The sequence below is a fragment of the Girardinichthys multiradiatus genome, chromosome 7 (genome assembly GCF_021462225.1).
Source record: "Girardinichthys multiradiatus isolate DD_20200921_A chromosome 7, DD_fGirMul_XY1, whole genome shotgun sequence".
NCBI lineage: Eukaryota > Metazoa > Chordata > Actinopteri > Cyprinodontiformes > Goodeidae > Girardinichthys > Girardinichthys multiradiatus.
The window spans coordinates 14334212-14349008 of record NC_061800.1 but is presented as its reverse complement, the minus strand read 5'-3'; the positions used below and the strand labels follow the sequence as shown (position 1 = coordinate 14349008).

The 14797-nt window shown below is 39.3% G+C and overlaps 1 protein-coding gene and 1 long non-coding RNA gene across 2 annotated transcripts in view; one reads left to right on the top strand and one right to left on the bottom strand.

Annotated features, from left to right (window-relative positions):
- Window positions 1–2402: 2402 nt before the first annotated feature.
- Window positions 2403–14797, top strand: part of pdia5 (protein disulfide isomerase family A, member 5) — an 85119-nt gene continuing 72724 nt past the window's right edge. The window contains exon 1 of the mRNA XM_047370450.1: window positions 2403–2504. Coding sequence (XP_047226406.1) covers window positions 2439–2504 — 66 coding nt within the window. The 5' untranslated portion in view covers window positions 2403–2438. The remainder of the gene's footprint in view (window positions 2505–14797) is intronic.
- LOC124871270 lies at window positions 3586–5548 on the bottom strand. Its single transcript, XR_007038989.1, has 2 exons — window positions 4158–5548; window positions 3586–3987 (listed from the first exon to the last, which is right to left on the bottom strand). It is a non-coding gene; the product is annotated as an uncharacterized LOC124871270 (long non-coding RNA).

Here is a 14797-nt window from a genome sequence, read left to right as displayed (position 1 = left end):
TGGAGGGACTATGTCTCTTGGCCCCCGGGATGGGGTCTCTTGGCAGTCCCGTTGAGATTTGGGCTCCCCCCAGAGGAGCTGGAGGAGGTGTCTGGGAAGAGGGAAGTCGGGGTGTCTCTACTGAGTCTGATGCCCCTGGTCCCGGATGAGACAGAAGACGATGGGTACGGGTACGAGGATCTAGTACATACATTCCCCCTTACAAATTTTGATGCACCTTACCAAGTTGGGGAGAACCTACACTTTCTCTGGCATCATTCTAGCCTAATATTTTGTAACTTTTCTTATCAGAAATGGCTGGGCTTATTTAAATTGGTTCAATTAGTAGCTTTTGAGCATAGTCTATACATTTTCATCACCACTGAAGTCAGTGCCATTATAGAGGCTTCATGTTAGCTGCTTGGGTGACTGTGGCTCAGTAGTAAGAGTAGTTGTCTTGCAATCAGAAGGTTGTGGGTTCAATTCCAACTTCCTCCTGCCATATGTTGATTTGCCCCTGGGCAAGGCACTTAACCTCAAGTTGCCTACCAATCTGCATATCGGTGTATAAATGTGTGAGCGTTAGTGAGTGTGATTGGGTGAATGTGGCTCTAGTGTAAAGTGCTTTGAGTGGTCTGTATGACTGGAAAAGTGCTATATAAGTTCAGTCCATTTACCATTTAATGATAGCTGTGTGGGATCATCGTCCTGGTGGAACATATGCCTATGTGTCTGAAATACTTGCTTTGTGTGCAGATTATGGACTGAGCAAAATAACATAGATAGAATATAGAATATAGGATCTCTGAATTTCCAAAAACCGTGTTTGTTGATAAGGTGTAAAATAAATTTAAAAAAAAGTATTTAATTCTATTCTATACAGCATTTTTCATTTCCCAAGTTTTTGTATTGTCTTCTATGGAGCTCCAAAGAGTTCAAAATTAAATAAATAAATGAAACATTATGAAATAAGTATCTACAATCAATAAATAATAGATAATCATCACAAAATAATAGATAATAATTTAATGTGACAATAAAATTAAGAGGAAAACTGAATTTTTATATTATTATTTTACATTAATATTTACAACTTTCCCGTGAAAGTTGTAAATATGTCATTAATATAAATGTTCTTAAGGTTACTTTTTTGTTTTCCTCTTAATTTCTCAACCATTATCTGGATAGGCGTCTTGTCTGCTCTATTACTGTAATGCCTCATATATGTGCGAAGCTAATCTTTAACAGAGAGCTAACGTCGGATGGTGTGACTGTCGGCTCACTTATCCGCATAGAACTGTGCTGGTTGACACAGAAAACATAACAGCAATATCCCCGATGGTTATGCCAAACAGCACTGAAGTCTTGTGTGATGTGCTCTGCATTTTCCATGTGGACACGGTGCTCAATAGCTCTTAGGGTACCCACAATGGTTTTGTCGATGCTAACTTTCTGGAGAGCAATTATCATCCCGATCATTTGAAAGATGTCGTCCAAACAACTCAAAAAGGCAACGTATGATAAATTATTCCCTTCAATTTGATCTGGTAAGGTAACCAGAGCTGAATGAAGTCAAAGAAACTCCACCATCCTTCCTAAACTTTGAGCTGGCGCAGTAGCTACTCAGGGAGCAGGTACCCAGGAAAGTAATCTCTATTTATGAACAGCCAATGAGGATGCAGGTCCTGCCCGTTGACACAGATTGGCCCCACAGTCATACAGTTGTAAAGTGGCATTATGAAATAAATGGCCATGGGGAAAAAAATCACCCTTAAAAAATGACATTTTGAAATAAAACAAGCTCTTGAATTCAATAAAAGTAGACTCAACAATAATTTAAATTATTATGGAAAAAAAATGTATATGAAAATTCTTTTATAATGTAAAGCAGATTTTTAATGGAAAATGAAATATATTTCATAATAATGAGATGAGAATTTAATATGCATTCAAATATTTCACAATTCCATTGACACATTATATCATTATCTATTATTTATTGATGTAGATACTTATTTCATAATGTTTCATTTATTTATTTAATTTTGAACACTTTTGCGTTCCATAGTCTTCATTTGATCCTATAAGATCAAGCACTGCAAAAATATCATTGCACTAAAAATCAGTCGAGCCAAAGGGAACGGTGCAAATTGATAAAAAGCTAGTTAAGTGTCAGTCTTTCACGAGGCAGTTAACTAATTACCCTCTAGTGTCATTGAGTGTATCCCAGTACGTCTTGCCACATTCTTATAAAAAGCTAAATCATGTCTATCATACTAAGACTGTAAAGACAGAACTGTGGGGCATTCGGGACGACAGAAGGTGGAAAGTGGCAGGGGCAAATATCCACCTCTCGACCAATTTGGAAAGGAACTGCATTTCCCAGGGTGCTTTGCGTCCTGCTCGACAATCCGTGGAAATCCGAATGCGCCTGCGTATCCAGACGTGGCAACGGCATCATGGCCTCCTGGATCCGCTGCAGGAGAGAGATGAGAGAGGCGACAATGTTCTTGCTGGTGCTGCTGGTGAGTGTGCTGACCGTCACTTTTATTTTAGACGGGGCTGCACGAGCGTTTCGTGACGTTCCGGTGCACGTAAAAGGGACTCAGTGTCCGGCGTAGTTCTGGTGGAAGAGGAGAGGGACAATCTGATTCGGTGTCCACGTCTCCTAGCCTCTCTCCGCGCAGGGACTGCGGGAGGTGAAGTTGACAGCCGCGTAGTGAAGTTGGTGCCCACGTTTATCATACAGTAACTGTAGGCATGGTCACCGGTGTTTTTTGTTAACTGTAGACACAGGGCAGATTTCTTGTCTCCTTTATGGTGTCTGAAGCAGCTGACGGTCATTGAAAACAGTAAAGTCGGAGAAGGCTTGAACCACCGGGATGGTAAACCTGTAACTTTTCGTTCTCCATACATATTACACGTCGAGTTAAAGGCGCAATAACCAGTGTCTCTGGGGCTGCTCTGTTCAGCCACGCCAGCTTGTAAGGAGGAAACGAAAGTTCACAACTTTCACATTAGCCTACCAGTGTTTAGTAGAAGTGGCCCTTGGCAGCTCTACTTACTTTATGGAGTCACAATAAAATGTAGTGTCACATACTGTGTTTTAGTGCTCTGCTCTGTTTGCTGAGCATGCTTTGGCAATAGGAGGGTTAATGAATATATTTAATACAGTATATCTTGCCACTGGAAGTAGTTGCACGGTTCTGTCAATGAAATTACGTCCTGGAAAGCTAGTTTTTTTTTTTTGCCTTAGTTTGTTTTGTAAAGATTTTACTTTTTTTAACACATTTTTTTTATATTACTTGAAAATACCACAATTTGAATATTGTAAAAAATAAATCAGATATAACAATCACAGAATTACACAGTACTTAAGTAGTCCTTTCACCAAATACTTTTTCAGTCAGTCATTTTCTACCACTTATTCCATAGTGGGTCACGGGAGAGCTGGTGCCTATCTCCAGCAGTCTATGGGCGAGAGGCAGGATACACCCTGGACAGGTCGCCAGTCCATCGCAGGGCTACTTTTTCACTCTTACTTGAGTATTTTTCTTTTACAGTGTTGGTTTGCAACAAAAAAAAAAATCAGACAGAATACAGGAATTGTAGAGCTCTGACTTTTTTTTATGCTGTTCTTCAAACATTTCATTCCAGTTCACAGCATCACATACATTCCAACCACAGGAGGGAGAACTTCCTCCCTGATCTAACACACCTGGTGTTTAAAGCATTGGCTCCTACCTGGACTAATTAAGGGGTGGAGTCAACCTTTACATTTCCAGATAGAAAAACATTTGTACTAAACTATATTCCTAGAAACATATTTACATCATTACAAATAACTTCAAAACTAAAACAAAAACAACCTGGGCCCACTCAAAATCCAGAAAACATCTCCCCTCTCTCTCAAACAATGGATATTCCCAGTGAGGCTGATTGAAAACACCAGGTCCTTGTCAGCACTGCTCATGGACGCGCTTCCATGGCAACTCAAGACCAGGTGACCTCAAAGAGAAGAGAGAATGATTAAAACAAAATATTAAATAAAGCAAATAACTTCCTCCCAACAAAGCAATACATTTACCAACTATATAAGAATATTGGAAGTACAAAAAACAGCACCTGTTAGGGAGGGGGTAAATCTTTCACACTTCCCTCCCTTTCAGGAGACTCACTGCGGTTCACAGCGAGACAAAAAGTCTGCGACTGTGTTCTCGTTTCCTGGAATGTAGCCTATCTTAAACCGATAAAGTTGAAGAGACAGAAACCATCGTGTTATGCAACTGTTTGTGTCTTTCATGGCTTCCAACCATTTCAGTGCCCGATGGTCAGTCTCCAGAGTGAACTCTTGCCCCAAAAGATAATATCTAAGAGAGTCAATCATCCAATTGATAGCCAGACACTCCAGTTCCACCACCAAATATCTGGTCTCTCACGGAAACAACTTATTATTAATGTAGGCAACTGGTTTCTTCTCTGCTTCTCCCTGCAAAAGAACCCCACTAATTCCCTTGGCAGTTGCAACAGTCTGAACGATGAAGGGTAAAGTGAAGTTTGGGCTCTGCAGTACAGGTTCTTGACACAGTGCCAGCTTCAAATCCTGGAAGGCCCTCACCTGTGCTTCATTTCCAGTCTTCTCCTGCTTCCCCAGATCATCGCTCAGATGCCAACTTCAACTTGTATCTGGTGCCATCTCCTTTCTTGCTTACTCTTTTCTTTGTCCCATCTTTCGACAAAGTCACTCTGGAACTGAAGACATCTTTCCAGCATGTCAGCAATGTTGCTCATGTCCACAGATGCTGTTTCATCACTGGACTGACCTGTAGCTCCTTCCTGCTCTGGCTCCCCCACTGGCGCTGCTTCTGCCACTTTGAGGCCTTTCGTCTGCTGCTTTGGACCCATAATTAGCTCTTATCTGGACATCGGCGTTGCATCCCACTCCTGACACCAAGTGTTGGTTTGCGACGAAAAAAATCAGACAGAATCCAGGAATTGTAGAGCTCTGACTTTTTTTTATGCTGTTCTTCAAACATTTCATTCCAGTTCACAGCATCACATACATTCCAACCACAGGAGGGAGAACTTCCTCCCTGATCTAACACACCTGGTGTTTAAAGCATTGGCTCCTACCTGGACTAATTAAGGGGTGGAGTCAACCTTTACATTTCCAGATAGAAAAACATCTGTACTAAACTATATTCCTAGAAACATATTTACATCATTACAAATAACTTCAAAACTAAAACAAAAACAATCTGGGCCCACTCAAAATCCAGAAAACATCTCCCCTCTCTCTCAAACAATGGATATTCCCAGTGAGGCTGATTGAAAACACCAGGTCCTTGTCAGCACTGCTCATGGGCGCGCTTCCATGGCAACTCAAGACCAGGTGACCTCAAAGAGAAGAGAGAATGATTAAAACAAAATATTAAATAAAGCAAATAACTTCCTCCCAACAAAGCAATACATTTACCAACTATATAAGAATATTGGAAGTACAAAAAACAGCACCTGTTAGGGAGGGGGTAAATCCCTCACATACAGTAATGCTACTCCTACATGAGTACATGTTTTGGTTACTCTACCCATTTCTGGAGAATCTCATCTGTTTTGCCACTAAAAAACCGAGAATAGTTGAGACACATTCACCCGCACACTTAAATATTCATAATCTTTCACTTTTACCTATTTCTGGACTTCTAAACTTCCTATTTGCTTCATAACAACAGATAGAGGTATGAGGAATAAAGATTTCCACTCCAGGTTTTGTATATCTTGGACCGATCCATACCAACTGTACCAATACTCATTGAAGAACTATAATATAAAAAGATGAAACAAACATTGTGGAAAATGTTGCCTTCTTTTTAGTCTTCATGTTTATTTATATTTGGAGCAAAGCCGATGTCACCTCGCTGTTTGAGAGAGCACTTGCTGTAAAACAGGATTTTACTATTTTTAAAATCATGTTCATACTCACCTCTGCTACTCAACCCACAAATGCATTTTCCTTATCAACATGGCACCCTTTAAGGTTAAATAAACAGACTTTTCTACAGCGTAAGATTCTTGTTGAGAAGTGTTGTCACAACAAAAAAAGTGACCAAATGTCCTTACTTTTTTATGCTGATTTCATAAATATGTTTTAGTTAGGAAATTCCTCAAAGGTCATGAAAGAGGTCAAGTGGGAAGCTGCTTATTTGAAACAATTTGGTCGTAAATTATACGGGCAAATTCGAAATTCTCAACATTTTTCAAAATAATTGAAAGACGCTGTCTAAAATCCAAAAAATAAATCCCAAAATGTAAAAAAAAAATTCCATACGGAAATTCGCTAACACTACATTCAAACAAATGATGAAAACATGTCAAATTTGATGGATTTTGGTTCTGTTACGCACCTTGATGTTCTTGTCACTACTGAATACAAACATAGATGTCTTCCAGCTCTGCCTCCTGTAGTGCGGCAGCATTTACAAACTGTCGATGCTTGGATGTTTCTGTGCACTCAATTCTGTATGCTTTTGGGCAGTGGCAGTGACTGAAAGTCAGACATTTGTAAAGAGTTGGAATGCTGACTCTCGGCTATAATTGACAGAGTTTTTAACAGCTAGACGGTGCAGGAAAGATACTTAGGCAAGAAAATCAACTTAGTAAAAGGGAAATATTTGTTTTTTAGTTCTGTACATTTACTGATTGGCGTCTCTTTCTCAGTCCTGGTGTTGAATGATCATGTAATCCCTTTTTAAGGCAAAGAATAGGAAGGTTCATCCCTATGCAGTAATGAATTTGACTATTTTTACTCATCTTGGAGACAAATGTTTGTATTGATAAAATCAAGCAGGACATTTTGATACTTGTGATAAACCATTGTGTCCATTTTTCAGCGGGCAGCTATCTGGGGGATAGGGCTGCGCGAGGGAGTGCCCCTTACACAGAGGTTGTCTGTCCTCTACACAGCCGTCCAGGGTTCGACAGGACCTGTCGTTGCGTGTCGTTGTCCCCCTTCTCTCTCTCTCTGCCTGTTTCCCATCTGAAAACTGTCAAATGCCACTTCTGCCTCAAAATCGTTAAAAAAAGTAAACCACACACAATGTAGCCAGTAATCTCAACCATTTTCTCCCCATAAATGATGTGTTTTCTAGACCAAAATAATCAATATGTGCACTCAGCCTTACTTGCATATTAATCAAATCGCAGGATTAGGGCTACATGGGGCTTGGGGCTCCTATTGATTTTGTTTTTCTGGCACCATAAGAGAAGTCTGCCATTTGCAGTAATTGCATGGTATTTAAGATAACTCTCCACTTTCATATGTGATCATAGGCTCTTGTGAGGCCTGGACAAAGATTATTTCCACATATTGTACATAAAAAACCCGAATATTTGAATCCATTTCTTTATTTTACCAGGTTCCTCGTGTTTTCTGGTCAGGGAGGCTTTCCCATCTGCCTTACACTACAAGTCCAATTCTCTTTGGACAAGTCTCCCATCCATCTGTCCATCACAGGGCCAATTTGAAGGAAATGGGGTGGAGAGAGAGGGGAAGACATGTAGCAAAGGTCAATGTGAACCTGTGACGGCTGCGTCTAGGACTGTAGCCTCCGTACATGGGTTGCACGCTTTACCCCTGCGCCCTCAATGCTTCAACTGTAACAGCCAGCCAGATCTAACGTGCATCTTTTTGGACATTAGGTGTGCATTTATAACATCTAGAGAAGCCAGCAAAGTTGCAGAAAGCGAATGATAAAGGTAGGAGTGATGACAAAGCATAGTGGGAGGAGTTTTAAATGGAGGGAAAAACGTTTTTGCTGGCTGAATGAGTTCAGGGATTACCAGTCAACGCAATCGGTAGTTTTTTTTTATGGCATTAACTGCCGAAAATATAAAAAAATATATATATATATATTTACTTTAGAAATGGTTAAATAAATGATTTAATTCTAAGATGCTTTTCACAGACATTCACAAAATACCTCTAAAATATAAACTTTATAAAAAAATATCCCAGGACAAAAATATGCACATAAAATAAAAAATAACGACATGCATTAATTAATAGAAATATACTAATACCAGCAAAAAAACTGAGGCAAATGCCAGGCTAAAATGGTCTTTAACTGTGTGTTTTTTTTTTTAAAGAATACAATAAATCAAACAACTATGGAGGAAGATTATTCCACAACCTGAAAGGCTTGATCCCATTCAGTTATCAGTTCTGTGTAAGGAACAACTTACAAATTAAGATGTTAACAAACTGAATGCGTCTAATATCAGCTGCTACTAATATTAGTGATGAACATTTAGAGTGTTCATATCAAAAATTACATCTGTATAACTGTTATGGTAAGTGTATTTAAAAGTGTCAGCAGAATAGCAAAACACATCTGGAAAACATCAAACACGAATAATATTAGGCAAGGCAAGTTTATTTGTATAGTGCTTTTCAGTCCCAAGACTATTCAAAGTGCTTTACATGATGAAAAAAGTACATTGCAGTGACAAAAAAACATTTTTGTAGTAAATGTGTGGTGTGGTATCGAACAAAAGATCTCTGCTGAAAATAATATGATTGGGAAAGAAATTAGTCCAGTCTTAATCAATTAATTAGACTATGTGTGCCGATGAGGCTTGTTTGTCAGATTAAAAGTACCTTTTCTAAAATAACAACCTTTAAGCAGGTATTAATCGTACTTTTCAGAATACTCTCAGGTTTTTTATTGGTCTGATGTAATATTCTAATCTTAAATATGGTGTTTTCATTGGCTGTAAGCTAAAAATTATAGTAATTAACTGAAATAAAGGCTGGAAAACATAAATCTGTGTGTAATTAAAGCTGCAGTCGGTATCCTTTGTTAAAATTTATTTTCTACATATTTGTTAAAACTCACAATTTCCAATATGAGACAGATGACCTGTGAAAAAATCAAGTTCCTCTGGCTCCTCCGACTGCCACATGGGAAGGGGGGGGCATCATGATATGATGCCGTTTATACCCACCCTTCCAAGCTGACATGATCTTAGAAAGCTTTACCGTTAGTGGTCGCATAGGGTGAAAGGAAGCGGGAACAGACTTAGCGCATGCGCTATAGCCGACATAAAAACCACACGGAGGGAACCCAGATGTCAGTTAAAGGGCCAACACGCTCATAACAAATGATCATCAGCCCAAATTTCAGTGTAGCGGTGACAATTTGAAATGCGCTGGCGAAAACCCTGGGCCCGGCTTACTAACCTGCGTGTTCACGGCAGGCTCTGCTGTGGGGAAGGATCTGTGGAGGGAGGGCTGTAGCACAGCAGAGAGCAAGGGGGAGGGATCTGTAAGGTGTGCTTGTTCAAACTTTCTGGCTAGGTCCACAGTTTTCTCAGAACTCCCTACTGCAGCTTTAATCTATATAATGTTTCCATTTGTAAATTGACTTACTAAAATAAAATTAACTTTTCGTTAATCAAAATTATTTTGTGGCACTAGTGGCTATTTTTTTTTTAAGTTGATTGCCAGGAAATGGGGTGAAGAGAGAGGGGAAGACATGTAGCAAAGGTCGGTGTGAACCTGTGACGGCTGCGTCTAGGACTGTAGCCTCCATACATGGGTTGGGTGCTTTACCCCTGCGCCCTCAATGCCTCAACTGTAACCCCTCACACTCCAAGTAACGGGTGGTGATGTTCTGCAAAGGAAACTCGTGTACTTTCAGATCCTGCATGGGCTGCAAACCTGGAAGGGGTAATTTTAAAGAGTTTTCTATTGTGTTTGTTTGGTATTCCCATATGTCCTATACTGGGTAATAATGTGAAAAATTACTTTAACAGTTCTACGTAATTGTGCTGCTGTCCTTATCTTTTGAGCATCGATTTACTTCACAGGAATCAGTCTTTCCACCTGCAGCTTGTGTTAAGCCGTGTGGTGATAATGAGGAAACAACATTCACCCAACACCATTGTAATGCTTCTCACAGCAAGAGTTGTTGTGTTCGATACGCCTGTTATTGGAAGCAGGTGGACGATTTTCTGCATCAGTCTCTCACACGTTGAGTCGGAGCACACCGACCAGTCCATCAGAATCAGAATCAGAATCAGAATCAGAAAAGCTTTATTGCCAAGTACGTTTTTGGACATACAAGGAATTTGTTTTGGCGTAGTCGGTGCAATACAGTACAAGTTAAACAGTACAAACATATCTACAATATAATATAAATATAAGTGCACAGTTTTAAGGCCAACATGTATGTGAACCCAGCCTGCTCTGTGATCTGCACAAAATCAGAGCACTGCTTAATACATGATATGAATAGACACTTAATAATGCATCTTCAGTTTTATTTTTCTTTAACTGTAAAGGCAATACTAATAGGCAATATATAATGTATCCATGAGGTAATTGTTAAATCTGATCTTGATCGATCTCTTAGAGAAAACGAAGAAGACCAGCCTTAAGCCTTCATCAGTGAAAAATTTTTCGTATCAGCTGAAATGAATCTTAATTTGTGATCATTTTAATAAATGTTAAAATAAATGTTAAAAGCTTTGTTCTACCCTAAAATGTGATCATAATGATTCTCTGTTTGGATTATGAGCTTAAAATGTTTCTCTTATCATCACAAACACTGCTTCTGACATGTGTGCTGTTAAAAAAACCAGATGGTCTAACTCTTACCCCTAAAGGGTGGGGCATCCCAGAGTTCCTTAATGAATTGCTACATTTTATTTGGAAAACCACAAAAGTGTATTTTACTTAGTGTTTTACAAACTTATTCATGCCCCATGTGCTTTGCCACATTACAACCACAAACATGCATTTAGTTTGGGGTTTTGTGTAAAAGACAAACAAAAATAGCATATAATTGTAAAGAAAAATTTCTTAAACGTAAGTCTGAAAGGTGTGACATTTATTTTTATTCAGCCCCATGGTTCAGTACTTTAGAATCACCTTTTTTCCCAGTTGCAGCTGCAGATATGGTTCGGTACATCACTGCCTGCTTTGCACATCTAAAACTAAAACCTTGTCCATTCTTCTTTGCGTAATAGCTTAAACCTCATCAGATTGTATTGATAGGTTTTGTAAACATCAATTTTCAACTCTTGCTTCTAAATTGGCTCAGTTTGGACTTTGGATAGGCCATTGTAAAACATGAATATGCTTTGATACAGATTATTTCATTTTAGTTCCAGATGTTATGTTTAGGTTGGCTGTCTTGCTGGGAGACAAACGTTCGTCCCAGTCTCAAGTCTTCTGTGGCCTCTAATGATGCTCCCACCTACCTTGTTTAATGGTGTTGATGGGAAATGTTTGATTTCAGTCACTTATAACGTCTTGGAGGTAGACCAGAACATCCGGTTTTGGTCTCATCTAACCACAACTCTTTCTTCCATATGTTGGCTGTTCTCCTACATGACTTGTGGCAAACTGCAAACAGGAGTTTTTGTAGCTTTTTAATGCATTTATGACTCCCTTTTTGAGAATCTTCCTTAAAGGCCAGATTTGATATATGTACAGCTAGCAGCTGTTGGATTTGGAGTTTTCTTAAAAGCCTGTCTTGTATAATCTAAGTACATCAAAAAGCTGTAAATCCACTCGTCAGAACCCTAATATACATTTAGTTTGTTGTTAGTCAAACTCTGTCTATAAAAAAACAAATATTATATCCACTCTAATAATTTATGTAGACTATTTTCAGAATGTGTAGTACAATTATTAATCAAGTTTATTTTTAGAAAGTTAAGAAAATGAAATGCCTGCATGTATATGTAGACACAATGTAGACTAATAGGTGAGCGTGTTTTGGTGACGTGTTTAGCTTTGAATTGATAGAAACAGACGCCCAGTAAAACAGTGAACCACCCAATGTTCATTTCCAGCCACTAATAATGAATCGTCACCTTATCATTCAGAGCCACTCAGAACGCCTCAGAGCTGCAGCTATTCCAGTATTGGATGTGAGATGGTGAACAAAGGTTCATCAGTGATATTTTGATAATCTACCTTTTGGGAAATGATGTTTATAAAAAGGCTCATTGTGCCTAAAGTTATTCATTATGTTGTCGCTGTAAAAATGTGTAGCGACTGACTGTTCTGGGCTCATATAAATCAAGTCACACATCACAAAAGGATATTACAGCCAATGCTCTCCTCTGATGCATTCATTTCTGCAATGCATTCATCCGTTTTTGCTTCCTGTGCATGCGCTGCTTAGAGATAAAGCCTTAGCTGAAAACATGAGCATTGCAGTAATTCTGCTTCTGAATTGGCCTGTCACTACGCATAATAGAGAAACTGTCAGCCCCGTGTTTCTTTTTATTTATGTTTTTATCATTGTACTTCTGTCACTGAAGGATGACACACAATTCAGCTGGTGGAAGACATGTTTTATCACAGCGATCAGCCACACTGGCTTGACGACAGCATCAGTGTCGTTCTTTGGTTCCTCTGCTTTTAGGAGGAGGTGCCACTCCGAACATTTCACGGCACAGTGTTCAGAGCTGTTCCAATATAACAAGACACTTTAGCAGCATGCTGTTAATCTCTCAGCAACCTTGATGTGTTAAAAAAGCATTTGAACATGTTGGACTAACTTATTCTCTATGATAAATAGAGCATAAAGGGCTGCTAGGACTAATATTTTATAATTAGTGTTGACAATTAAATTTCTGTTAGAGTGGCTTCATCAAAAATTGGGCTCCTAAGAATCACCTAGAGTTAAATATGCTCCTTAATGGATGAAATTAGCAGCTGTATGCATGGTGGATTTTAGTCATTTATAATTAATTCTGATTGTAAGCTTGTCATATCAAAATGTTTCAAACATCTAAAAAACCCTGTTTGAAAACACTTTCATTGCACTTAGACTTCTTTCATAAGAACAGACTATACAGGTCCTTCTCAAAATATTAGCATATTGTGATAAAGTTCATTATTTTCCATAATGTAATGATGAAAATTTAACATTCATATATTTTAGATTCTTTGCACACTAACTGAAATATTTCAAGTCTTTTATTGTCTTAATACGGATGATTTTGGCATACAGCTCATGAAAACCCAAAATTCCTATCTCACAAAATTAGCATATTTCATCCGACCAATAAAAGAAAAGTGTTTTTAATACAAAAAACGTTAACCTTCAAATAATCATGTAGAGTTTTGCACTCAATACTTGGTCGGGAATCCTTTTGCAGAAATGACTGCTTCAATGCGGCGTGGCATGGAGGCAATCAGCCTGTGGCACTGCTGAGGTCTTATGGAGGCCCAGGATGTTTCGATAGCGGCCTTTAGCTCATCCAGAGTGTTGGGTCTTGAGTCTCTCAACGTTCTCTTCACAATATCCCACAGATTCTCTATGGGGTTCAGGTCAGGAGAGTTGGCAGGCCAATTGAGCACAGTGATACCATGGTCAGTAAACCATTTACCAGTGGTTTTGGCACTGTGAGCAGGTGCCAGGTCGTGCTGAAAAATGAAATCTTCATCTCCATAAAGCTTTTCAGCAGATGGAAGCATGAACTGCTCCAAAATCTCCTGATAGCTAGCTGCATTGACCCTGCCCTTGATAAAACACAGTGGACCAACACCAGCAGCTGACACGGCACCCCAGACCATCACTGACTGTGGGTACTTGACACTGGACTTCTGGCATTTTGGCATTTCCTTCTCCCCAGTCTTCCTCCAGACTCTGGCACCTTGATTTCCGAATGACATGCAGAATTTGCTTTCATCCGAAAAAAGTACTTTGGACCACTGAGCAACAGTCCAGTGCTGCTTCTCTGTAGCCCAGGTCTGGGGAATGCGGCACCTGTAGCCCATTTCCTGCACATGCCTGTGCACGGTGGCTCTGGATGTTTCTACTCCAGACTCAGTCCACTGCTTCCGCAGGTCCCCCAAGATCTGGAATCGGCCCTTCTCCACAATCTTCCTCAGGGTCCGGTCACCTCTTCTCGTTGTGCAGCGTTTTCTGCCACACGTTTTCCTTCCCACAGACTTCCCACTGAGGTGCCTTGATACAGCACTCTGGGAACAGCCTATTTGTTCAGAAATTTCTTTCTGTGTCTTACCCTCTTGCTTGAGGGTGTCAATAGTGGCCTTCTGGACAGCAGTCAGGTCAGCAGTCTTACCCATGATTGGGGTTTTGAGTGATGAACCAGGCTGGGAGTTTTAAAGGCCTCAGGAATCTTTTGCAGGTGTTTAGAGTTAACTCGTTGATTCAGATGATTAGGTTCATAGCTCGTTTAGAGACCCTTTTAATGATATGCTAATTTTGTGAGATAGGAATTTTGGGTTTTCATGAGCTGTATGCCAAAATCATCCGTATTAAGACAATAAAAGACCTGAAATATTTCAGTTAGTGTGCAATGAATCTAAAATATATGAATGTTTAATTTTCATCATGACATTATGGAAAATAATGAACTTTATCACAATATGCTAATATTTTGAGAAGGACCTGTATTAGTAAGAGCAGAGTGTGAAGGTTCAATTAGCAGGGTAAGAGCACAGTTCTGCTCAAAATATTGAAATGCACACAACATTATGGGTGACATACCAGAGTTCAAAAGAGGTCAAATTGTTGGTGCACATCTTGCTGGTGCATCTGTGACCAAGACAACTCTAATTATAGATATTTGAAGAGTGTCTTCATTGGTTCTTGTCATATTCATGCATAGCTCCTTTTTGCATCTGCTACAGGCTGTGGTTAATGTGAGGAAATGAAAAGTTTGTGCATTTTAGACATGGGCTGCTAAGGTATTCAAGGTTTCATGGTATTTACACAAATTCAAAACCAAAACTGTATGCCCTAATCTGACTGCATTTATGTAAAACAACTTT